General features: G+C 43.1%; 1 protein-coding gene across 7 annotated transcripts in view; it reads right to left on the bottom strand.

Annotated features, from left to right (window-relative positions):
* Positions 1 to 26,776, bottom strand: part of FGGY (FGGY carbohydrate kinase domain containing) — a 419,346-nt gene that overhangs the window by 87,207 nt on the left and 305,363 nt on the right. For 6 of the 7 annotated variants that reach the window (XR_006963068.1, XR_006963067.1, XM_047085932.1 and 3 more), the window contains 2 exons: positions 18,594 to 18,741; positions 3,353 to 3,427 (listed from right to left, as the gene is read on the bottom strand). Coding sequence is in view for 5 of the 7 variants with exons in the window: in XM_047085932.1 (XP_046941888.1) it covers positions 3,353 to 3,427; positions 18,594 to 18,741 (223 nt within the window). In the remaining 2 variants the exon portion in view is untranslated. The remainder of the gene's footprint in view (positions 1 to 3,352; positions 3,428 to 18,593; positions 18,742 to 26,776) is intronic. The other variant, XM_047085935.1, reaches the window with a different exon arrangement.

The following is a 26,776-nucleotide window of genomic DNA, read 5'->3' on the forward strand; positions in this document are numbered from 1 at the left end:
ATTCGATGAAATACAGTAATACTTATTTGCAAGGTTGCCACTATAGACAGCGTATGCACAACTCACACAAGGGTGTCGGGTACATGGCAGGTGTTTGGACATGAGCGCTATCTTGGTTATTAGCTATACTCGAGGTGCTCTGCCACGCATTTTGATGTCGTCTCCAATCTTATGACAAACTCAAAAACTGCACCTTGTTATCCCCATGTAGGAGTTCTATGACTTGCCTGAGGGTCTGTGTTGGGGGAGGACAGGTTCCCCCCAACATGCATGAAAATACCATGCAAAATTGGTATGTCTGATACTTCTGAAACCAGAGAAGTGTGGTTCATGTGATTAGCGGGCCAGAGCCGAGGGTAACACAAAGCACATTCCCTTGGGAAAAGGCAAGAAAGTATCTGCACAAGAGGCACTCCCTTGGGAGGGGCTGTGACAGCCTTGCCTCTCCCCCATGTGGCATTGTTGGCTGGAATTTCCCACTCAGTCAGTAACAGGGCATTCCCTTCGGGTGTCCCAGGCTCCACTCTGTGAAATGTCCCACCCTCCTTAAATGCCCTGCCACGGGGCTTTGTGCTAAAATGATTTTGTGCTCACCTTTCTGGAAAAAATGTTTTCACAGAGAAATTTAAATTAAAATCAGGCTAGTCCACTGGGAATGTACAGAACCAAATGCAAATCGAGAGACTTCAAATGCAAATAGTACTTTTTAAGGGTCTATTCTGAAAAGAAAACTATAGATGAACAGGCTATGGATAAACTGGTTGTTTGACAAGTCTTTCAATTCAGTGTGATCAAGAGAGAATTTTACTTCATGGAGAGTTTCGCACAGTCCCAAGTTAACTTCATTACAATATCGCTTTCATTCTATTCCTACAAAATACCAACCACATCTATTCACAACATATAGATGCTAGGGCAATATTCAGAGCTAATGAAACAAAAAAACCATTTTTTCCCCCGAGTTGAACATCATGGGAAAATATCTGTTATCAGAATACTTCTTTGAAATGCACATTTCTGCCTGAAAGATCGGCATACTGTCTTACCTTTGCAAAACAGACCGAACTACTCACAATTCAGTTGACCCTACAATGAAACCTTATTAAAAAAAAAAAAAAAGGCCTTAAATTTCCTTCCCTTTGCGGTATTATAAAGGTCATTAAGGCGATGGACAGAATAAATATGATAGCTTTTAATACATGTACAACCCACTGAATACAAGATTGATTTTCCAACTGTGTGGTATTTGGGAAAATGTAGCTGGCTGGCTCCACCCAGCCTGCATTATATTTAACCTCATTTACACGGAAGGGGGGGTGCCTCTGTGAGGCGATCCTGGCCAAAATAACAAAGTTTGCTAAGATGTGTAAAATAAAAACTGGCCTTAGAAATGCCTGGAAGCTTATTTCCTCCATGTAGCATTTACAAGCATATCAAAAAGCAAATGCAGGTTGGGAGAGTGGAAAGAGCAGAAGATCGGGAGCGAGACAGACACTTCTCAGGCTCCTCATGTGACTCTACTGAGCACTAGCTTTCTGACCTCGCCAGGTGCTTTTTCCTGTCTGTGAAATGAGGACAAGCTCACCTGCTTACAGGGTAGCTGTCCTAGGCCACAGGTGGGTGGGTGGTACTCTGGTGCCTGGCACAGCTAGTGGGTGTCGAGGAAAGGCAACGGTCATTATCATCACGTGATGGTGCCCCTGGGTCTGCCTCTCGGCATGTACTCAGAGGACGAGCAACACACAGCTCAGATTTTCCATTTCAATGTGGTCATTTTATTCCACTCGAAGACTTCCATGCAATGGCATTGTTGGATCAGAAAACCAAAGTTCCTCAATACTCCATATAGCTACTTTTATTTTAGAAAGCCGGGGCCACCAATCCCAGCTCTGCTACTCGCTAAGCTACATGAAACTGAGCAAGTTAAGTGGTCTTGCTTAAGTGTAGGTTTCAAACCTGCGGAATGGGGATTCTAAGACCTAGTTCATTAGGTTGAGTCACATGATGTTGGTAAATATTTAGCACAGTGCCTGGCACATAATACCCCAAAACTAAATTATTCATCATGATTATCATTATTACCATCAAATAGGATCACTAAATAACTGTCTTGACGACTGATGCCCATTATTCTCCTTCATATTCATTTTACTATTCACTCCCTCCATTTAGACAGGTATCAGAATTACCTGTTTTTGACCAAGGTCCCATAAGTAGGACCAGCTGATCGATGCCACTGAACTAGCCAAGCTATTAAATCAATGACAGTTGCTTCAGGAAGATAGTCAAACTGGCACATAAATAAACTAAAAGGACTGTTTCATCCAATCCAGTTGGCCTGGGGCATATAAGACTGTATGTTCTTAGTGGTTGGAAAGCTCTACTCTCTCAACATAGCTACATGGACAAATGGGGACATAAGAAAAGCACTTCTGTTAGTGATATGGATATATGGAAAAAATGTATGCAGTTCTATTATTTGAAGGAATAAGGTTATGGAAGTGGTATATGGAGAAACAAAATAACTGAGCGGCATATAAATATGTCCACATAACAGGAACCAGGAAACTTTCTGTGTGTCTCTGAAAAATAAATTTTGAATCAGAATTTACTGGCCTGATTTTTCCTTTCTGTTGGTCCAGGTTCTCTTACCAGAGTGGCTAAGCCTCGCTTGATTAGCTATAATTTGGGGGGTTCCTCCCAGCTCTGAAACTCAGAAAGCCATGACCTGCTCCTCCAAAATGCACTTCCTAACATGATCACCTCTGGGAGAATAAGAGTCCTTAGAGAATGATGTTTGAGCTTTTAGGAGTTTGTTTTCACTTTGGATTCATCTTCAGCATAGGAGTTCCTAACACTTTAAATTCTCCCCTCCTCTCCTTAACCATCTGAACCTCTTGCTGAAGCTGCTAATGACCTAAAAACAAACACTTCCAAGTTCTAAGGATGCTTACTATTTAGAGGAACCCTATAATGAATCCTTTTGCGAAGGGAACGATGTCATGTGTTTTATAAGTGTGCATATTCTTTAACATCCGCTTTTCTTAATGCAGGCATACATGGCATCTGCTTCTATTTAATTGAGTTTGGAAGACAAGTTACATACATAACAACTATGATGCTCAAAGGCTTGAGCTCCTTTCAGCTTTCAGCCATGTGAGGTGATTAGTGAAGCAGGTGAAGAACTTCATCAAGATTTCCTTCCTAAAAGACACGCATCTCTTTTTGGCAAGCTCCCTTTCAATTAACAATCTCTGTCGCAAAAAGCACATGATGTATCTTGGAGGAGCATGCGGTCTAAAGTTTATTGATAGCCCTCGCTCTCTTTAAAAATGGCATTAAAGGGTCTTACAGCAATGGCTTGAACTGTGGCCAGGTAGAGAATGGCAAGATCATCGAGGTCCTGAGACAGTTTCAACCCGGTGACCTGGAGGGATGAAGAAAAGAAAAGAAAGAGATGGCCAAAAGGAGCTGCCATGGATAGAGATAGTTCCCATGAAACACGTTCAGATGTGTTTTCTTGCCCAAACAAGTTCATATGCAAATCCCCTTTTTGTGAGCTGAACGTGAAATGACTACCAAACTGTTTAATCTCCAGACCTGGGAAAAACTATCATTTCTTCTCTAAAAGAAAGTGCCCTGCCTTGTATTAAACAAAAACAAAACAAATACCATACGGAAATCGTGTTTGATATTCCTTAGCATGGAATTAAGTCTTTCTTCTTCTTTAAAAAAAATGTTCTTTTATTATAAACACCCATTTTCTTTGGCTTAGAGAAATCAACATGGAACAGTGGCATTCTAGTAAAAGATGATCTTATTCTGAGCTCTGCTGTTGTCAGAATTCAGTGTAACAGCATCGAGGGGGTATTCAGAGTAAAATAATATGTCTCCTATAAATGTTATACCTACTAGGGGATAATTTACAATCTGTGGTTTGCAAGGGAATCCCATTAAAGTCAATCGGAACCACATGCTTATATGGAGTATGTCAATTTCTGAGAGATTCCAGAACTGAACAGGATGCTAAATGTAGATGCCTTCAAGACTTGTTCAACAGTCCCTCCTTCACACTTCCCATTCATTAACATCTTCTCTTGGGATATTTCTAGAGGGTGAAAAACTGCGGGGTTCTTCAAGCCTACTCTGAAGTTTATGGATATCGATACCAGAATTTGCTCTGTATTTTCACATTACAAAATTAATCAACGTAACATAGGTTTACTCAGAGCCTACGGTGTGTATGATCTTGAGTGCAATGAGGTGGTGACATTAAAAGAGGAGAGCTGAGCGGTCTCCCCAGGTCCTTTTCCTTGGTCTCTCCAGTCCCCTTTAATTACCCTCTCCAGACTGCCCTCTGAGCCAGGACTAAGGGGCCGTATTGACCTGTTGCAGGGCAGACTCCATTCTGTCACCGAAACCAGAGACCTGAGAGCACTCTCCCCTGACTTTTCCTTTCTTCTCAGATTTACAGTCTCCCAAGTCGTGTCCATTTATCTCCCAAATCTTTCACGAATCCATCCCTTCTCTTCGTCCTGTTGCTCACTTCTTCAATCCAGGCCACCATTTTGTAAGTACGTGTTCTGACATACAAACCTGATCAGGTTACTCCCTGTTACAAATTGTCCACTGACCTCATTTCGAGGCAGAAATGCCTATGCTGTTTTATGTGCTCCCTCTTTGGCTTGCCCCTGCCTACTTCTCTAACATCTGTACATGTCCTTCCTCACTTAGTATTCTCTGCTCTAGCTATTCTGACTACTCACTGAAGTCTGTTGATGCAGGCATTATTGGATTCAAGTAGAGCTACCTGCTAATGGTTTCTCTTGCCAAATGACTGGGTGACCAGATGAGAATTTGAGCTTTGATTTTAACACACAGGAACATGAAGATTTGAATGAGAGACTAGAGGGGAATTCTGGGTATGCATCTTCCCAAGCCAATAACTCGAGTGTGAAGGAACATCCCTTGTAAAGTTCCCCAGAGACCTAAACACATAGTAAAAACACTGGCAGTAAAGGAGAACATGAACACTGCTGATGTTATAGAAGTTCACTTCATAATGTGTGTAAGGAAATAACGTGCCCCAGGGAACACATACAATGGAAACCAGAACCTAGCTGTTCTGACAGACTACCTGTGATACTCACACAGTATCTCCAATGCCTAGCACTATGTCTGGCACATAGTAGGTACTAAATTACGATCCGCTGAATGTGTGAATTAATGACAATGCTTTTTCCCTTTGTATACCACTGTCTTTCCTAACATCCTAGCCTTTTGTGCCTAATTACGCGATTACGGGAGGATAATATTTACCACCTCAGCTCCTCATATATTCATAGAGGGGAGGGCCATTTACTCCATGCCCCAAGAACGAAGAGTGGAAGATCACTTCTAGTTGCTCATTCCAGGCTTTCACCCCACCCCACCCCACCCCACTTCACCGCCCAGACTCGACACTTAGCTTCCCTCATCACAGTGGCTTAGAGGAGATCATTGGGGTAAAAGAGCAGCCCATTACTCATTTGGAACCTTTGTGTGAATTAGAAAAAGGTGCCCCCTCCAGGCAGACTAAATGCAAAAGGCATCCCATTTGGGAGAATAAATTATAAAAAGGAGAAGAGTGGGCAGGATTTCAGCCCTGTCGTGTGTCCCTTCAGCCAAATACCTCATGTCATCGACCAGCACTGTATCACATGATGATCCTGGATAAAGATCGCTCATCATGAATGGTCTCTCTTTTCTCTACTGGCCTGGCCTCAACAGCATCTGTGCAGCTTACCTACCGGGAAAGCCAACTGGGACAAGGCCTAGAGTGGCCTTCCAGAACCAGTCCAGGAGGCACGCTACCTCTGGCTCCCCTCTCTGGTCATCAATGTGAATGAAGCTGTGACCCTTTGTGTGATTGGGTTATGTGCATGCTTGGCAGACTCACATCTCTCAGTAGGTGGGTCCTGAAGACCAGATTTGGGTACAGTGTGATGGGGTGGGGAAGAAATCTGACTTTGGATATAAGACACATTCTGCTATTAATTAACTAGGAACCCTAGTGTCATGTATGACATTTATAATGTAACTGGTTCTTATATCCTTCTTGATTAGCAAAAACCCATAAGACAGGATGGATGCAATATCACCAGATTTCATTTTCTTTTTTTTTTTAGTTTTTTAGGTACACTCCACACCTGGTGTGTAGCCCAGTGTGGGACTTTAACTCACAACCCTGAGATCGAGACCTGAGCTGAGATCAAGAGTCGGACGTTCAACCGATGGAGCCACCCAGGTTCCCCCAGATTTTATTTTCTTATCCTGCAGTAAATAATCGTAAGACTTTCCCCACAGTATTAATATTCAAGCAACAAAAGTATCATGGCCCCTTGTCTAAATGTCTAGTGCCCCCAGAGCTCAGAAATCATAGGGGGGAAGAGAGAAGATAGTTTCTTTTCTCCAGAAACTGAGAATGAGATCATGTAAATGAGCACTAAATTTAACTCCTAAGCTTGCTAGGAGCTCTGGCAAAAGGAACGCCACACGGGTGACATAGCGTTTTCTTTTTCTGATAAATAAAACATACCTGTATTTCAAGGAAGAAAACATTATTATTCTAAGGAAGAAGGTACTCAGCAACGAACGGGACTAAGCAAGCACAGCTCTCTCACTCCATCTCCAACATCACCAGGGCCAGGGAGTTGAAACGTGACTCAGTGAAAGACATTTCTCTCTAAAGAAGTTACTGTGGTCTGGGGCCCTGCTTGCTTGACATCTCATCTGATAAGCAGATGGAGACTCCAGAAGGGCCCCTCATCATGAATTCCATTTGATTTCTCTCTCAAATACTAGGGACTTCAACCATGCCTTGGCGAAAGTCAAATGGCTGTTGACCCTAAGGAGTGCCTGCCATGTGGACCACTCAGGAGACTACAGAGGCCTGTCAGGGAGCCAGCCTGGTAGGGAAGTGGCAGCAGTAGCCCAGGGATGCCAGGGACACCCTGGGGGGAGGTGCAGCTTTATAACCAGTGAGAAAGCTGAGACGTGACAGATGAGCAGATATCCCTATCTGAGGGCTGAATCGTTCCATCAATAAGGGGAAGTAGGAAGAAAGCATAAGTGGAAGGAGTGTGTTTCTAGAAGATGTGCATGTGCCTATTTTGAATGTTTGGGCAAGACAGTGAAATGTGCGGGGAAGCCCCATGGGAGAGTTGCACTGGTAAGCACATTTTATTTATTTTGCTATTGTGTAACAAGGAGAACTGTAAGAGAAAACTTTTATAATTAATATTTAGAGATGTGTGAAAGCTGCATATGGTGGCCAAAGAGATGCAAACTACGGCTGATAACTTCAACATCCTAGATGATAATTATAAAATGCTTATGTGGAATTTCTGAGCTTAGAAGACAAGTGTGGGTGAATGGAAAGAAGACAAGCTATGGAGGAAGACACCTGGGTTTGGATCTTGACGTTTCTCCAGCTGGCTGCACAACGGAGTGTTTGGTGACCTTTCTGAAGCCTATTCATGAAGTAGGAATAATGATACCTCAAGGCATTTTTGTGAAGATTAAAAATCATTTGCAAAGTGTCTTACATTTTCAGGAAGCTATACTGAGTCTACAAGAGCTAAACCGTTGGGATGCCAATGACACTTAGCGTTGATTTTCTTTTCCTTTCTCTTACGAAATGTTTGTTCTCTTTATCTTAAATGCACGAAGGGTTCAATCTTAAATGCACGAAGACTAGTGCACATCCAGCGTGGGGAAGACAGGGCAGAATGCCTGTTCATCATCATCAGCATGAGGATCATAATGTTAAAGATATGGACATCCAGGAGTGTGGACAAACAGGATGCCCCTGATGAGGGCCCACGAGTAGGATGATGAGGGACTCACTGCAAGGACTCCTTGGAGAAGTCCTAGTCCTTATCAACCTACACACCTTCACTCACTATGTAAATAGTAAGGACAGATGAATTTCACCATAGACTTCACCTGAAGTCTTGCTGCCACTTAGGAGCTGTGAGACCTTGAGCACGCCTCATCTTTTCCTGGGATCCTCGCTGAATGCAGACTTCCTGAGCTCCAACTCCAGATTTCCCGAATATTTGGTGTGGGCCCAGCAATGTGCATTTCAGCAAGGTCATATTGTACAATAAATTGTGGGAATAAGTGCCCTTAACCTTGGCATTGTGAATTAAAGGCTGACAGGCGTTAAAATTGTCGAAATTGTTCAAAAAAAGATAGTAGTAATTCAGTTAGCTAATTTTTTTTTCCTTCTTAGTGATTTTAAAGGAATTAGTTACATATGTTAGTAAGAAAGAAAAAAAAGCTTGGAAATAGATTTTCAAGGGGTCTCTAAAGATTACAAAGACAAGAAAACAGGATCCCCAGTCCTGAGGTTTTCTAGGGTCATCAGAGCTTGATGGAGTATCCAAGGCTCAGGGGAATTGGTTGAAAGCTTTTGAGAAAACAAAGGAACAGCAAAAATGCTCTGTTGGCTCAGTCAATAATAAGGGCAGAGCTGATGGACAGACAACAGGGAAATGAGAAGGATCCGAGAAAAATGTATAGAAAACCTCTGGAGAGAGGACAGAGATTGGAGAACAGGTCTGAAATAATCAGCAGCCTGGAAGAGAAAGGACACAAACGTCCCGGAGGTTTCAGTAAGCATCAGGAATCAAGGATGACACTTGGCATCGCCCAAAACTCACCCAGATTTGGGAAATGCAGATAAACATGTTAACAAAACACAATGTGTTAACAACTCTGAAGATGTTCCCAAGATTCCCATCCTGCAGTTACTCAATCAGACACTAATCTAGGCACTGCTGCAAAGGGACTTTGTAGATGGAACTGGTTACTAGCCAGATGACCTTAAAACACAGAAATTATCCTGGATTATGCAGTATAAACTCAATGTAATCATGTGAGCCCATAAAAGCAGAAGAGTCAGTCAAGTGACAGAGTAGGAGGCAGAAGAAATGAGGCAGAAATGGAAACCGGGGAGATTCAAAGGATGAGAAGGACATGATCTGCCATTGGTGGCTTTGAAGATGGATGAGGGGGGCAATGAGTCAAGAAATGCAGGTGGTCTTTAGAAGCTGAGGACCTGACGGTCAGCCAGGATATAGGAACCTCAGTCCCACAACTGCGTGGAGCTCAAACTGGCCGACAATTTGAATGAATTTGGTAGATTATTCCCAGAGCCTCCAGATATGAGCCTTTGGTTCTGGTCCTGCGAAAATTGGAGCAAAGAAACGAGCTGAGCCAGCCCGGGCTTCTCACCCACAGAACTGCGAGATAAGAAATTTAAGCCTCTAAGTTTGTGGTAATTTATTCAAGCAGCAACAGACAACTGATAAACTCACGAAGCCTAGACTGACATTCTCCCTTACAGCCTTATTCTGTTGGTGAACCCTACGTGACACATTAGTTTGTTTGCTAGGCCCCAGATACACCAGGCACTTCACATCTTTGTCTGCTTCTGATGCTCTAAATCCAAGCCATTTTTAAAAAAAAAATTTTTTTAACGTTTATTTATTTTTGAGACAAGGAGAGACAGAGCATGAACAGGGGAGGGGCAGAGAGAGAGGGAGACACAGAATCCGAAACAGGCTCCAGGCTCTGAGCTGGCAGCACAGAGCCCGACGTGGGGCTCGAACTCACGGACTGTGAGATCATGACCTGAGCCGAAGTCGGACGCTTAACCGACCAAGCCACCCAGGTGCCCCGATCCAAGCCATTTTAATGTACTCATGCACCAGTATCCCAAAGCTGTTCTGGTCAACTGTCCAGGTCCTTAGTTGGTGTCATCCAGCCTGTCTTGATTTATATACTAATGATTTACATACGGATTTGGATCCCATCCTTGGTCCCCTGGCCTTAGATCTTTCTCACTGTTTGTTTGTTGGATATTCCTAGTGGGTTTCTACCCAATTCACTCCACGGTCTTCTATCAAGCCATACTACCTTGGGAAGGACTCTTATTTGTAATTCATATTCCTCTTGCCTCCCTCTCCTGGGTTTTACTTGTTGCTTGGTATAGTTAGGGAAGAGAGAAAGCACTAAGAAAATAAAGTCTGAATCTGTGACATAATTTAAAAAAAATCGCTCAAATGAGGAGAAAATATGGCAGACACACTGAAAACAGAGTGGGAATACGAAAACACAAAAACTTAATTTTTTTTCTTTAAAAACATTTTTTTCCTTAAAAAATTTTTTTTTCCTCCCAATGGATATCAGGGGCCTCAATCTGAACACACCAGGTTTCTAATATCACTTCTGTTTTTTTCCCCCTCTAGGAAAAAAATAGCTGTGACTCTCTGAACCTTAGACAGAAAGAGAGAGAGAGAGAGAGAAAGAGAGAGCAAGCACGAGCAGGGGAGAGGGGCGGAGGAAGAGAGAATCTTAAGCAGGCTTCACGCTCAGCATGGAGCTCAACGCAGGGCTCGATCCCACAACCCTGGGATTGTGACCTGAGCTGAAATTAAGAGTCTGATGCTCAACCTACTGAGCCACCCAGGCACCCCATCTCTGTCCTTTTAAATGGGGCAATGACATTGTCAGGCAGAGCTGTGAGAAATGCTGGTGATGATGCATGTAAAGCATCTGTCATGGTGCCTGACACGCCACAGTCCTGGAGAAAATGATACCTATCACAAAACAAAATACGAGCTGCTAAACTAGATACTTCAATAAGAAAATGCGTTATCAGAAAACCAGCTAGATGATACTTGGGATATTAAGCTTTGTTATATGATTCAATTTGTCATAGGCAAAAATATGTAAAAACAAAACAAAACAAAAACAGTGAGATGAACCGGCATTAAATTGTAACAAAATCATCAACAAACCCATGTCAAAGAGTGCACATCCCTGCAAGCCTGATAAATGTTATCAGTCATGAGCTGCTTGAATCAGCCCATGAGCTTCCAGGTCTGGCATCCTCCTCCCCATCAGAGGAAGCCACTGGGAGACAGCCTGTGGCTCCTCCTGAGATCTTGCAAAGCCTCATCTGCATTGCTGACTCCATCCACATCGGACACTATTTAGCAAGGCCCGTCTCTAGCTGGGGTTCCGTCCTCTAGGAACCGGCTAAGATCTTACAACACAAGTCTTCCCTTTCTCTGTCTCGGTTTTTCACATGCACACTTGCTCTGGGCTTGCTTTGAAGAGCCGTTGGAGCAGGACTCAACCTCTCCAGCAGTTTGAGCAGCATATGGTCTTATGTTAGAAATCACAGCTCTTCAAAGCACGAGAAAATAACTTTCCGTTCCGGGTAGCGCTGTTCTTGCAAAAGGAAGCAGAGAAAACACGTTTCAACCACTGGGGGATATGGTGTTTTCATGGCCTGATAGGCTTCTGACATGACTTGCTTCTTTGATTACATTTGATGAATTGACTTCTTGGATATTTCAGGAAAAGAATGTTTTAAAAAGCGCCAAAACAAAGAGGTAGTATTAATTTGAGAATAGAAACTAGTCATATATACCGAGACGCATGCCCTCTTTCTAAATTCCTCCAGCACTAAAGTTTTGTAAGGCACACAAAATTTGAGTGTTTCCTGCTGTGGTTAAGGGAAGTGAAGCCTAAGGACTTATGTGGAGAAAAGACTAATCTCTGTACAGTATGAAATGTGGCTTCTGTGAGGACCAAGTGACTGTTCGCCTTCACCAGCTGGTCGTGCACAGCCGCTGACCTCCGTGGCTGCTGAGTCCAGATGGTCCTTGGGCTGAGGGGGATGGCTCATGACTGGCTACTTGGCATCCAAAGGCTACACTTAGAATCCTGCTAGTCGTCTTCTAATGCGCAGATAAGGGCCACTGAGCAGAAGCCACAGGTTCTGAAGTATTTGCTGATGTCTGTCCACTGTGTGATAGTCTCCCCCTTGTTGATTCTGACAATCATCCCGTAAGGAAGCCTGTCCCACTTACTGATGAGCAGACTGACCTCATAGAGCTAATGTCAAAGGTCACACAGCTGGTACATTTTCAAGGCAGGATGCCAATGCAGATCTGACTTTGATCCCTGGGCTCCCTTTACTGTTTCACAGGGGTAAAAACTCTCCAACCAAACATTTAAAATAAAAACAATCAGGGGTGCCTGGGTGGCTCAGTGGGTCAAGTGTCTGACTTCGGCTCAGATCATGATCTCACGGTTCGTGAGTTCGAGCCCTGTGTAGGGCTCTGTGTTGACAGCTCAGAGTCTGGAACCTGCTTTAGATTCTGTGTCTCCCTTTCTCTGCCCCTCCCCTGCCCATGCTCTGTCTGTCTCTCTCTCTCTCAAAAATAAATACACATTAAAAAATAAAATAAAAACAATCATAAAAACTATCTAAAACAGGCCACCATTCCTGATGATGAATATTTAGCTTCATCTTTCTTGATGCATGACCATGCCACATTTCTTTAAATACAAGCATTTTTTCTTATGTTTTCCTTTTAAAGAACCTAGAGCCATCAGTGTTAAATGCTTTGATACCGATTGCTATGACCCGAGCTTCTGCTCCCTTTACACATCATATGCAGGGCCCTTAACTAATTTATCAAGTGGAAAGGAGAAATATTTACATAGATGTCTACTTGGTCCAGGCACACCATTAAGCTGCCCACATCCCTAGCCTCTACCTCTTTTTAGCCTAGTGCCACAGGTCAATCACAGAAGGAGAAATGAAGCAGCCATGCACATAGACAGGAGCCAACTGTTACCAGAACAAAAGAAAATGATGTGTTCACGCATAAGGGAAGGATTCCTGGGTTATGCCCTGTTCCTACTTCTGAGGGCAGGCAGCTCTAAAGCAGAAGAGTTTACAGCCAGGTCAAAGCAGGAGTGCTGACTACTTCCGAAATCTGAGTCCGTAAGGGTGTGAAGGAAACAAGCACCATTCTGAGGAGAGAAAGAGGTCAGAGCTTAAATCCAAGGGCCAGGGGAAGGACAAACATGGGAGAAAGGAAGAGGGCCAGGTTTCAGAGAAGGGGAGCGAGGACCAGGCTGAGGAGTGTGGTTTGGTGTGAAACCACGTGTGAGACGGGTGTTAGGACTCCCATCTCACAGTCACTAGTGTTATCGTGCAGAGTAAAGAGCTATGAGTTAAGGCAGCCTGTGGGGGTGTGCTTGCTCAAAGTCAGGACTCACATTTTTATTTAGGCAGACCATTTCTTGGCATAATGACTTTAGGCAGGTCACTGTTCATTTGTCCCTTGACAAATAAAGACGGAAATAATTGCTTAGCCATAAGGCAATTATTCGATGCCGGTCTTTGACCTAAACACTGCTGAAAATTTTAATGTTTATTTATTTTTTGAGAGACAGAAACAGAGCATGAGAGAGAGGGAGACACAGAATCTGAAACTGGCTCCAGGCTCTGAGCTGTCAGCACAGAGCCCAACGTGGGGCTCAAACCCACAACTGTGAGATCATGACCTGAGCTGAGGTTGGACGCCTCATCGATTGAGCCACCCAGGCACCCCTAAACACTGCTGAAATTTAAAAAGTACACAAGCCATAGGTAGTCCCTATCCTCAAATTTTTTTTCTAATAAATGTAAAATATACGCTAGGTCATATGGCAGCTGTGATCTTATTTTCTTCTGTAAAAATTGTTTTTTATTGACTTCAATGCAGGTTTTAATTCTGCTATTCTGTATTTTTAGTTGTCTTTATCATCTCCTTTTTTTTTTTTCCTCATTCCACTGGCTTTCCATCTGAGCTCACTTTTCCCCCCACTAAGTTTCTGTCCTATTTCACAGAGATGTGCCTTTAAAAACAAAACAAAAAACAAAACAAAACAAAAAAAACAACCTACTGAATATGCCGAGTCTTTTTAATATTTTCTTTTGGTTTCAGTAGTAAATAATTCTTTAAGAGGCCTTTCCCTGTGCTCCAATGGTAATTCTTTTTGCTTTGTATGCAACATGTTGTTTTCTAATGGACTCACTTTATTATTTCTTTATTCATTTCAACTAGAGAGCTATACATATTCAGTGCTTCCCAGCAGAGAGTACACATGATTTACTGTCTGCCCCACTCACTGCAACTTGGATATGCCTCTTCAGATCTAAAGCTAGTTGCCAGTTCCCAGAGTCTAGCAGTTTTTTTTTTAAATATTTTTAATGTTTATTTATTTTTGAGAGACAAACATACAGAGCATGAGCAGGGGAGGGGCAGAGAGAGAGAGAGAGAGAGAGAGAGAGATGGGGGGGGAGAGAGAGAGACACAGATTCTAAAGCAGGCTCCAGGCTCTGAGCTGTCAGCACAGAGACTGATGCAAGGCTCGAACTCATGGCAGACCACTGTGAGATCATGACCTTAGCTGAAGTTGGCACTTAACCGACTGAGCCACTGAGGCGCCCCTATTAAAAAAAATTTTTTTTTTTTTTTTAATTAGCAGCTTCTATTTTGGGTAGCTTTGTTGGCCTCACCACTACCCGGTTTTCTACCCTTAGAACAGACAGCAGATGTGCAAACCTATAGCCCTCCTCCAAATTCACAGCTTTTCCTAATGTTGACTCCCATTAACAGAGTTTTACTCGGGACCCTCAGAACGTAGGGAGGCAGCATTCATCCCAGATGGGTCTTCCTGCCCAGCTGGCCTCTTGGGTTGGCAGTTTTCTGATGGATTGAACTGAAAGGGAAGATAAGGTCTGGGGTTGTGGGAGAGTTCTGGGAAATTAAACTCACTGGCTGCTTCCAAAAAAACAAAACACCCTAACCATCAGCAGCAGCATAGAGGGAGGACTGCCCTGTTCTTAGGCTTAAAGGGACCTTGCGTTATTAAGCCAAGGAGCAGAAGGTAGGTCTAACCTCTTGCAAGGCTAGAGGTCCACTTTGCTTATATGTCATGTATTATGTTTATGAAACAAGTTCCAGCTAGTCTTTTAGATTCTAAAAATTCTTCCCAGATTCTCTCTGAGACTGTTGGTGCCGGTGTTGCTAGTTGAACGATATGTTAATTTTCAAAGGCAGTGTGAGTTTATGCCTTTTTTTTTTTTGCATCCTCACATGTATTTTCAAATGAAGAAGAGGAAGTCTGCATCAGGTCTTACTACCCAAATGTCACATAAAAAAAAAAAATCATTCAAAGTCAGACATCCACTGAGCACCTGTTTTGGCTTGCACAGATACCTGCATCACAAGTATCACACTGTGTAATGTTCATGCACACACTCACATGCACGCAATAATCATCTCCCTGATTTTATGTGAATTTGGGACACCCACAGTTTCTTTTTTTCCTTGTGCTCGTAGTAGGTGATCAATAATGAATGAATAACAAAGATAAGAGACAAGAGTCAACCGAGCGAAGGATAAAGAACTGGGAGAGTGTAGTGCTAGAAAGCAGAAGTACAGAGAGGGTCCAGGGCTTCTCTTGAGATTTTTTTTTTTTTTTACTACCAAGATAAAATGCTAAATGCAATCTATCATTGCTTAGATAATGATGCAGGGAACCAAACTTGGAGGCATTCATGTTCCATGTTCTCCTCCCCTCTAGAACACTGCATTTACTATGGTTTTCCTGGTTCCAAACCCTCTTCCTTGCTTCACTCAGTGTCAATGTCACCTCCTGTCTGAAGCCTGTCCTGACCTCTGAGACTAGGCTGGGCAGTCATCTCCCACACATCTAAGGAGCCCTGGACAGTAAGTGGCACCTGCAGCTGGCATGCCCAGTATCACCTGTTTATATATTCTGTCTGCCCAGTCCCCCATCCTGACAGTAATAGTCCTGACGGTTGGAATTACATCTAGTTATTCTTATATCGCCCAGCAACTATAAAAGGCCTGTATTAGTTCAAATATTTAATTAATTAGTTGATAAGCAAATGTCTTCATAAGTAGCATAAAATGGGAACCTCTTGGCTTCATTTACCTGGACATTAATATTGGTATTAAATACATATCATATGGATACTAAGAGCAGCAACCAATCTATTTAATATTAGCAAACTGTGCATATGTATGTTTTTAAAGCAATACATGGTTTCTTTCTTATCTCCATGTTGACTGTCAATTAAGTACATACTAAGTACTTAGTATATGTCCAGAGAAATGTTTCAGAAGCCAAAAGAAGAAATCACATAGGTTTCCTTCTCTACTGGGAATATCCTGACAATTACAGTTGCTAAGTAGACATTCTATCAAGCACTTCCCTTCCCTCCCTTGAAACATGCTCTGTGAATATACATATTGTTGTACCTTACTGTATCTACGGCAGTGCTAGGCACTTCTAGGTAAAAAAATAAAGATCTACTAAATGAGTGCTGGAGATAGTAGTCACTGCAGGTTCTGACAAAGGATAACATGACAGTAGAGATTTCAGGGTGATTAGTTTGATGTTATCTGAAACTGAGGGAAAGAAATACTGGTGGGGGCAGTGCCTGGGTGGCTCAGTCGGTTAAGCATCTGACTTCGGCTCAGGTCATGATCTCATGGTTCGTGATCTCGAGTCCTGCATCGGGTGAGCTTGTGCCCCACTTCGGGTGAACACGAGCCCTAGTTCTCTCTGTCCCTCCCTCTCTCTCAAAAAAATCCCTCTTCCCCTTGTGGGATTCCTTCTCTCTCTCTCTCCCTCTGCCCCTCACTCTCTCTCAAAAAAAAGCAAGAAATACTGGGAGAAATTTTTAGTCCAGAATTTCCTTCCTTTTGTCTTACCAAGGTCACCTTCTCCTTCTAGTGATGTGATGTAAATTCATGGAGAGACAGCTATTCCAATGTAAGCCCAACCCAAGGCCAGTTACAAAAGGAAATCACTGTTAAGAAACAGTACATGAGATGTGAGTTATGTTTGTAAAACTTTTTAAAAAGTAAACATACTAGGATCTTCTGATACAATTGGGAGTATGTCCCCGTGTAAGAAGCCTCCTTTGGTAAGCATGTACTTAGCTGTACTTGTTATAATGAGACAGGCGTTCATGAAAACATTCCATTGGCTCCTTTGGAATTACACTTTGGATTGACGTTACCTTTATAAGAATATCCTTACGGTGGCAATTCTTAAGTCTTTGGGTGTCAGGCTTGGTTTTAAGGAACAGAGAAAAGACACTGGGAGCCATGAGTCCTGCCATGCTGGGTACTGAAGCTGGGTATGACAGAAATTGGCAAGAGAGGGAAGGACTCCAGATCCAAGGCCATGGGCTCCAGACCCATGATCATTTCACTCCACAGCCCTGCATTGTTGTGGGGTCATCTTATGAACTGGTCATGCTTCCTAACATCGTGAACATTTTAAAGGCCCATTACATTTGGCTTCAGGTATTTGTCTCCAGTTAAGTCACTCACTCTTGTACCCACACAAAATGTGTTCTACCCCAACCTGTTGGTACCCAGGAGTCAGTTATCTGCAAGGGCAGCTTTCTGGCTGCAGCTTGTGGCCACATGACCCTCTCCCAACTTTCCTCTTCTGCTTCTGCAGGCCAAGTAAGGAGGCCAAGCTCATTGTCGGCGGTGTGGGCACGCTTCATGGACTCCAGACAGACATAAATTTGGCTATGTCCCATTTTCTTTTCTTTTCCTGCGACTCCCCTTTTATTGGCAGAAGTTGATTGTATCAACTAGGTAATGAAAATAAAGATCAGGTCTTCCTACTGGCATCATAAAAACATTTTAAAAATCTCAATACAATCAGTCATAAAACCACAGAATTTTGAGTCTCGAAGTTCTCAAAGCCAGCCGCCTGTTCTACCATCACTCAGTGTAAACCCTGAATTGCCAGGTTTGGCCTCCATTCTGAACTCCCACCTCCATTCACTGCACATTCTGCTTCTTGACTTCTTGGCGTCTTGACATCTTCCTGGATTCTGAATTCCTGGTTTATTTTCCTATTTGTGGCCTCTCTTGGCTTCTGGGAACTGAAGTTGAGTTCTATTTCTCTAGCTTGAACGTGCTTCTTCCAACCTCAAATGCGATTCTCAATGGCTATACTACCTACACTCAGCCACCTAATCTTGCCTGGCCACCAGGGTGTTCTATCTTAGTTTAGGAGGCTATGAACTCTGCCACAAGTTGATCCTGGCTCCTAAAGGAGGGCCCAAAATCTTCTGTACCATCAGTGACCCCAAAGGTCACCAGCAGCTGAATTTATCCATCAGTGTAAGTTACTAATTTTCTTTTCCTTTTAGCAAAGCTTAATCTGAAATCCTAATAATGTTAACATGCACTCGGAACAGCTCTGACTCAGAGCTTGAGCAGACATGTGGTTATGGCAATCAAGACCATGGGTGGTAATATTTACCACTTATTTACTGGGCAGCCTGGGGATGGAGACAGAAAACATGACTCTGCAAACTGATGTGAATAAAAAATCACAAGGCAGGGGCTCATGACTTCCAGCCGCTCCACAGGACAAAGAGGCAGCAGTAGCTAAATGTGAGAAATACTGCTTTTAACGCTTTCAAGGTTGGCTCGGCAACAATGAGAACTTTCAGCAGCTCATCCTATGGAGTAGCAAGGGCCTTTGCAACAAGCGATGCATCTGCAAGAAGCCTGTGTGCCCTTGCCCTGCCTTGTTTATTTTTCCTCTTTTCCTTTCCCCTCACTTTGCTTCCTCCCAACTTTGTAGACCTTTGGCCTGCCTGCACCTTCGTGCAAGGACTGGCTGTTACTTACCATGCCCTTTAGTGTCAGATCTGCTAAGGGAGACCGGTTGCCATGGAAGTCTGGCCAAACATGTAAATCAACAGTGAGGAAACCCACAGGCCGAGCCTTCTTAATCAGATCCAGGTGACTGTTCAAATATGCATATACACTTTGGCATCTGGAAGAGACGTTGATTTTGTTTTCAAAAGGGGGGGTAGGGTCGGGAGGCAAACTCTTCGGCAGAAAGAAACGATCTGTACTTCCCTATCAGATCCAGAAACAAAGCAGAGTCCCCAACCTTCAGCAAAGAAACTACCCAAACCCCCAGAAACCAGCATTCTGTACTCTCAGATCATGAAGTGTCATCACCAAGAACAGGCAGCATGTCCTGGTGCAAAGCGGAAAGGCTTGGAATCGGAAGACCAGGGCCAGGAGGGGCTTTACCCTTAGTAGGTGTGTGACCATGAGAAAGTTACTCAAACTTACTGAACCACTTTCTTCGCATCTGTAAAAACAGATATTATAATCCCTGTCCAACTTACCTCATGGTTATTGTCAAGATCAAAGGAGGCTATGCATGTGAAGATACGGTATTTTGTAAACGGGACAATAGTGGACATATGTAAAGGATTTTTTAAAAATCTGTATCGCTAATTGTAACAATAATGATGGGGTGACGAGTATAAACCTAAGTTCTTGGACTCAGCATAGGAGCTGGGCCACAGGAAGTGACAGCACAGAGGAATGCAGTTAGATCAGGAATTAGGAGACTTGATTTCCTACCCAAAGGCACCAAATGGCGTCACGTTTGTTCTTGCTCCTTTCTAAGGCTCAGTCTCTTTGGATGCAGGATGAGGGAGTCACACTACCTCTCAGTCTCCACATGTCTGGGGGAGAGGCAGACAGAGGTGAGGAGACTGAGAGCTACGGTAGTCCTGGCCCTGGCCCTCTGGTAGATCCGGGCTCAGATCGGTAGCTGGGTGACATGGGCCAGTAACTCGCCCTCTGTGAACTTCAGTTATCCCATGTAAAATGGGTATCATAATACCTATTTCACGGAGCTGAATCTTACTGCAAGGCACAAAGGTTAAATTTGGTCGCCCTTCCCCTCTTTAAATGTGCTTCATTCTCAAAGTCTTGTACCAACGATTCTAGAGGAAAGTGGGTTTATCAGAGGGTGGCATCCATGCCTCTTGTCACTGGTGACCTTGGAAAGATCTCACGGCTTGAACAATGGCAGGAAGAAAAGCATAGGAAATCAATGTCCAAGGGAGGGTAATATCTAAGGAACTCAAGATGACAGTATTTGAATTTCAAAAATGCTTTAGGAGTGTCGCTCAGAGATTTCTAATTCCAGTTTTGTGACACTGTGAATGTTCCCATGGAGCCCATGAAGTTCCCAAAAGTTTTCTAAACTAACATTAAAGGAAGAGACAAACAACTAGAGCAGTGGTTTTCAAACCCTTTTGTTAAATAAAAATTTTTCTTAATTTTTTTTAATGTTTATTTGTTCTTGAGAGAGAGGCAGAACGCAAGTGGGGGAGGGGCAGAGAGAGAGGGAGACACAGAATTCGAAGCAGGCTCGAGTCTCTGAGCCATGAGCACAGAGCCTGACGCAGCGCTCGAACCCACGAATTGTGAGATCATGACGTGAGCTGAAGTTGGACGCTTAACCGACTGAGCCACCCAGGTGCCCTTGGTTAAATAAAAATTTTATGTGGAACTCCAATATAGGAAGGATAGAAAACCAAAACTGCTCCATGTAAGTGCCAGAGTGAGGGAGTATGTCTGTGTGCACGTGTGCAAGCCTATGCAAGATGCTCAAAGAAGTGAAGACAAGTGACCAAGTTCAAATTTAAACAAAACCTTCTCTGAGGGATTCTGAAGCCATATCTGTAACCCAGATCGGAAAAGACTTGTCAAAGTCCACATTCGAACTCTGCTTTAGCATGATTCTCTGACAGTGTTAGGAGAGGATCCTGGAGGCCTCCCTGGAGGGTAGGGCCGGAGCCATATACCTGGGTAGAATACGATCACATCCTGGTTTTCTATTTCCCAACTCTCTCTGCTCACGGTCCAAAAGGAACATTGACCACAAAAGCCACAGGAACGTCCATCCGAGCCAGAATCCAGAGTCTGCAATGATTCTAGCAACATCCGACTTCAGAATACCATCACTGCACTTAAAGCGAAGGGCTTTTTTTTTTTTTTTTTTTTTTTTAAAGCAGACATCTATAAATCTTTTCATTTGCCTCTCAAGGAATCTCAGGGCAGGGCATTTGGTTTCAGACATCTGGGTCAATAAGAACCTATAGGCCTAATTACTATTGATTTGTCATTGTCTCATTTACCGTGGGTCTTTGCAAACAGTGAGATTCGTTTAGCCTCTTACATATATGGTCACTCATGCACTAATGAGATCCCTGGGGGATGGGCCATATGCTTACCCCTTTGACTCCTAACCTCCTCACAGCTGTATGTTTATTCTTTGAATGCGGCCATTCTCCTGCACGTTTTTCCAATTATACCTTACCATGTGTGCTATCTGAGTATATCATTCAAAATGAAATGCACTTGGAAAACATTATAATAACAAATGCACATCATTATTCACATAATTTTAACCTTACATGATGCCTTTTTTGGTTCTGACTTTGTTTCATTTTGTATTTTTTTTTTTTATTTTTTATGTTTTTATTTTTTACCAATTCCTTCTCAAATGGCGGTCTGACCTCTCCCAGCTCGGGAATCACACATCAACTGTTTCAAGTGTGTGCTTCTCCTTCCCTCTCACAACCCCCAGGCTCACGTATCTTCGGTCAGAGGGAGAAATTCCTGCTGCCCCGGTCCCACTGCATATGTTGAAGAAAACACAGTTGCAACCTTCACACAGCATATTCACTGTGTAGCAGCTGGGTGGTCAGGTATACAAATTCCCTAAGCTTCATTAACTTTTCTATATTCAGGACTAATTCTTTTCCCTTACAGGCTGCTGTGAAGATTCAATATAGAGCCTCAGCACTGTACAATGAGAGGTAATGAATAAATAGTTCCCCCTCCCTTCCCCTCGTAGGAAATTCATTTCTAGCTTTGAAACATCCAAGAGTCAGGGAAGACTGTTCACAGACTTTATTATTTATAACCTTAGATGAGGATAGCACCCCTGGAATCTCTACTCTCTCCTCCCTCTCTATAAATCAGTTAATTCTTTGGATTCTTGGGCTGCCCAGAAGTGTAGTGACCATAATTTCAAAGCAAAAATCATAATACATGGTCTAGAAGAAGACATGTATGTCCTTTCTAGGAGTTGAGGAAGTCTGTCTGTCTTTAGTTCCTCACCTCTTGACCCGCTGCAATACGTAGTCTACTGAAACTGGTCCCACAGTGAGGAACGATAGCCTTTGCTTCCAACTCCAATGGACCATCTCCTGCCTTTATCTTACTTGAATTCTCTTTCATTCTGTACCATTTGACCACTTCTTACTCATTGGTTCTCTTTCTCTTGATTCCAGACACTATACTCCTTTGGTTTTCGTACCTCCTCTCCAGCTGGTTCTCTTTCGTTACTTGTCCCTTAAATATCTTAAGTCTCCCAGAGACTTGTCCCTCTTTCCATACCCTTGGATGATCCCATCTTCCTCTCGTGGCTCCAGGTACCATCTAGGGCTGAGGACTTTCAAATATATGCTCGTGTCTCCTGCTCATTTCTTTCCTGAGTTCCAGGTCAGATAGCCAACAACCCAACCAATGGTTCCTCTTGGAAGTCCATTCTTGAAATCTTGCCCACTCCCAACTAGGTTTCCTACACTCCTTCCTTCCTTGGTGATCCTTCTAAAATGCAACCTGGGGTGTGGGGAGGGGGGTGTCTGGGTGAAATCAAGTCCCACTCTTGATTTCAGCTCAGGTCATGATCTCGTAGTTGGGGGATTGAGCCTCCAGGTCAGGCTCTGTGCTAACAGGCCTGTGCCTGCCTGGGATTCTCTCTCTCCCTCTCTCTTTCTCTCTGCCCCTTGTCTGCTTGTGCACACTCTCTCACTCTCTCATTTTCTCAAAATGAATAAGTAAACTTTAAAATTCAACTGTGATCATGACTCACACCCCTCCCTAGAATCCTTCAGGGGCTGCTCTCCATTATCCTCAAGATAAAGCACAAACTTTCTTGTCTGGCATAAGATGTTATTCATTGTCTAGCTCTCCCTACATGGCACTGTGTTACATACATGTCTTCCAACGCAGAATACCAGAACTGGAATTTCTGGGTTGTTTACAACTCTATGTTTCACTGTACCACTGGTTTGCCAAAGGGCGGATCTCTGGAGTCATATGGACACGATGTTCCAGGCACTCTGGTCTACACCTCAGAATGGAGTGGGGAAGAGGAAAAATATCTTGGGACACCACCCCCCTTCCATGTGCCAGGCACTGTGCTGAGCAACAGTAACCACCGAGAGGGAGAAAATGGAGAACTTATTTCCTAAGTCAGCACAGTCCTCAGTCTTTCTGAGGGGACCCCAATGCCCCGAGTACTTTCTAATCCTTGCATGCAAAACAGAAGCCAAAGAAAGGCATTAAGATATGTAGCTAATTTTTGTTTAAGAAACATTTCTCATTCAAGAGCCATCAAGAATTTAGTGATTATCCTGGCACATCCTAGGGGATGAAAGGTGTTAATATCATCACCCTCGTTCCATGACTGTCCTAGCTCAGGGGAGCCCAAGTAAATACTTGCTGACAGACTGATGGCCCCAGTTGTCAGAATGAGGGGCCGAGACTCAAGGAGCCATAAAGGCCAAGGAAGCAATCTGAGAACACCAGAGGAGAATGGAAAGTGAGAATAATCTTTAGAAGTGGAGTCGAAGAGGTCCCTTTAATCCTCATTTCCTCATCAGAAATCATATGACTTCACCCATATGAGGACTTTAAGACACAAAACAGTTGAACATAAGGGAAGGGAAACAAAAGTAATATAAAAACAGGGAGGGGGACAAAGCATAAGAGACTCATAAATATGGAGAACAAACACAGGGTTACTGGAGAGAGGGTGGGAGGGGGGATGGGCTAAATGGGTAAGGGGCAAAAATCTACTCCTGAAATCATTGTTGCACTATATGCTAACTAATTTGGATCAAAGTAAAAAAAAAAAAAGAAAAAGAAAAAAAAGAAATAAAGTTTATTGATTAAAAAAAGAATTCAATGAAATTATACATGTATATGTATGTATGTATATGTATGTATATGTATATGTATATACACATACATACATACATATATATGTATAATTTCATTGTACATACATACATATATATGTATATGCATATACATACATATACATACATACATATACATATATATATAGCTATCAGAAAGAGCAGTGTCAGGAACACTGCAAGTTCTCAATAAATGTTCTTGTCTTTTCTTTTTCCTTTCCCTGCTCCAGTGGAACATACACAGCCTTTAATGAGGAGCTTTAAATGCACCTGAGATTTGGCCCATGGGGTTAGAAAGTGATCCTCAGTGGGATGACGGGAATCACAGAGGCAAAAAGAAAAAAAAAAAAAAGGTCTGAGAAATAAATCAGATTGAGAAACACTGACTGTCCCTACAGAAATGGCAGAAAAATCCAAGAGAGTGGGAGAAAAGAAAGGTTGGGAGAGAAAACGTGGCTTGGGAAAACTTCATTCCGGTAATCTCAAGGGGCCCGAAACCAGGAGAGCACAAGAAATGATCACTGCTTGCAGTGACCTCTGTAAAAGTAACTCACAACAGGCTGGGCGTCTGATTACAGTCGTCCCCTTTTGGTAGACTGAGAGCTTGCTGACATTAGGGGCCCTCTGTTCTACTCTGTTCCTCTCTCCCCACCAAAAGGGTCTTGTGTCCTCTCCACAGAGCAGCCAAAGTAATCCTTCTAAGGGAAATCTGATGGTGGCTTTCTCCTCCGGCTCAGAAATGAAAACCTTGAATAAAAGCCAGGGTCTTCATGGTTACCTTCAATGACTTCCATGGTTTGGCCTTGGCTAACTTTCAAGCCCTTACCTGTTCCCAACTCCCTCCCCATCTGGTCCAGCCACAAGGGCCTTTATAGTCTCTTGGAGCCCCCCAAGCAGGCTGCTGCCTCAAGGCCTGGGGCTTTGCTGTTCCTCAGGTATTTTGGTATGGCTTGGGGAGCTCCAAAAACAGAAGACCCCTGTCTCAGAGCTAAGCCATCGGCAAATCTTACTTGAAACTGCAGAAACAAGTACTGATAAACAGACTTCGTTATTTTATATACTCTTGGGTTGCCACGTAACCCAGTGAGTCATGGTTTGTTTCCACTTTTTATTCAGAGTCCCGCACAAGTGTCACCCCATCAAAGATGGCTTCCTCACCTGAAAAAGTTCCCATCCATCACCTCAACACCCCTCGTCCTGTCTCTTTACTCATCTCTGTTTTTGTTTAAGTTTATTTTTGAGAGAGAGAGAGCACAAGCAGGGGACAGACAGAGAGAGGGGGAGACACAGAATCCGAAGCAGGCTCCAGGCTCTGAGCTGTCAGCACAGAGCCTGACACGGGGCTTGAACTCACAAACCGTGAGATCATGAGCTGAGATGAAATCTGACACTTAACCGAATGAGCCCCCCCACGTGCCCCTCATCTGTTTTTCTTTAGAAAGTTTATCAACTCCTGGTGTGCAAATGTGTGCTCTTTACCTACACACACACAATTTGTATGTATCTACTGTGTATATATAATTTCCATGAAAATAGGGACTTTTTTTTAACTTTGTTCACTATTATAAATGCTCATAAGACACTCATTACTCATCACCTTTGTTCTGCTGCCAACCTTGAATCTAGCGCTTGTGGTTTGTGCCAACACCTCCCCACCAAATTCTGCTATCACCAGAACCTCCTTCTGAGACAGTGGGAGTTAAGGTTCTATAAGAGAATTAAGACGATAAAGGACAGTTTAGGGGAAAAGAGCCAAAGTTATGATCAGTGTAAGGCAGTCTCTGTCTAAGGAGTGAAAGTTTGGCCTCACAGAGAGAGAGAGAGAGACTCTGGTTGCCAATTACACGCACGAGCACATCTAGTTATTTTTTACTTAATTTATAAGCTCACAAAACATCACTCTTCAGGGATGGGTCTGAGAAGATTATGGCAAATCAAGAGTATGAAATACTAAATCTGTTTATCAGCACTTGTTCTTGCAGTTTCAAATAGGATTTGCTGATGCTAAGCTCTAAGGCAGGAGTAACCTGCACTCTGCTTTCAGAGAGCCTCAAGCTGCACCAAAAGAGACCTATAGTCTCTGATTCCCAGGGATTTGCTGTCCTTTCCAAACAGCCAAATTCACTTCAGTAAAGTCATGCCTATTTCGTCCTAAGACCTCTGTAGTCTTGGGATATTCTATTCATAGATCTGTAAGACAGAGATGCACTTTCTTTTACAAAACAATAGAAGCAACGTGAGAGGAAAGAGAACCGACATTTATTGAATACCTGCTAAATATACGAGCTGGATGTAAAATTTAAGAAAGAAATGAAGCCAAGAGTATATATAGATGGGAGCATCATGGAAGAATGACAAAGAGAGAAGGAAAAGGGTCCAGAACCCTAGCTGTAAAGAACTTTGATGTGATAGTCTTGAACTTGAAAAGGATACTAAAAGGACAAGCCAGAGATATAGGAAGAAAACTGGGAGAAGTTAACATTCCAGAAAGAAAGCCAAGGAAAGAGAGTGTTATAAAGCAGAGGAAGGTGCGATCATTGATGCCACATCCTGCTGAGACCCCAAGGATGGGGACTGGAATGCACCCTATAGACTCAGCAACAGAGGTCACTAGGGACCTTAACCTTAACAATTTCAGGGGTCAATGGGTACAGAATTCAAATTGAAGTGGGCAAGGGATGAGTATACAAAGTGAGGAAATAGTGACCAAGGATGGAGGCAATGCTTTGGAGAAGCTTAGCTCTAAAAGGGGAGAAATACAGGGAGGTAGTAGGAAGATGGGGTAAAGTCGACTAGTATGTGGAAAGAGTTGGGATTTAAATCCAGTTGACTCCAGTTCTGAATTCTATGAGTTGCTGCTTCTGCACCACCCTGTGCTGTTGTTTCTCTGAGTCTGCACACTAATCCATAAATCTCTCTCTCTTCTTCTCTATAAAAACTATTCACATGAGGCTCATCCACAGAGTAGAGCTGTGGAAATTTTGAATATTGCATTCCAAAATCTAC

The sequence above is a fragment of the Lynx rufus genome, unplaced genomic scaffold, assembly GCF_022079265.1.
Source record: "Lynx rufus isolate CCGP_SWC_20201006 ecotype Redwood Valley unplaced genomic scaffold, mLynRuf1.p SCAF_2, whole genome shotgun sequence".
NCBI classification, from domain to species: Eukaryota; Metazoa; Chordata; class Mammalia; order Carnivora; family Felidae; genus Lynx; species Lynx rufus.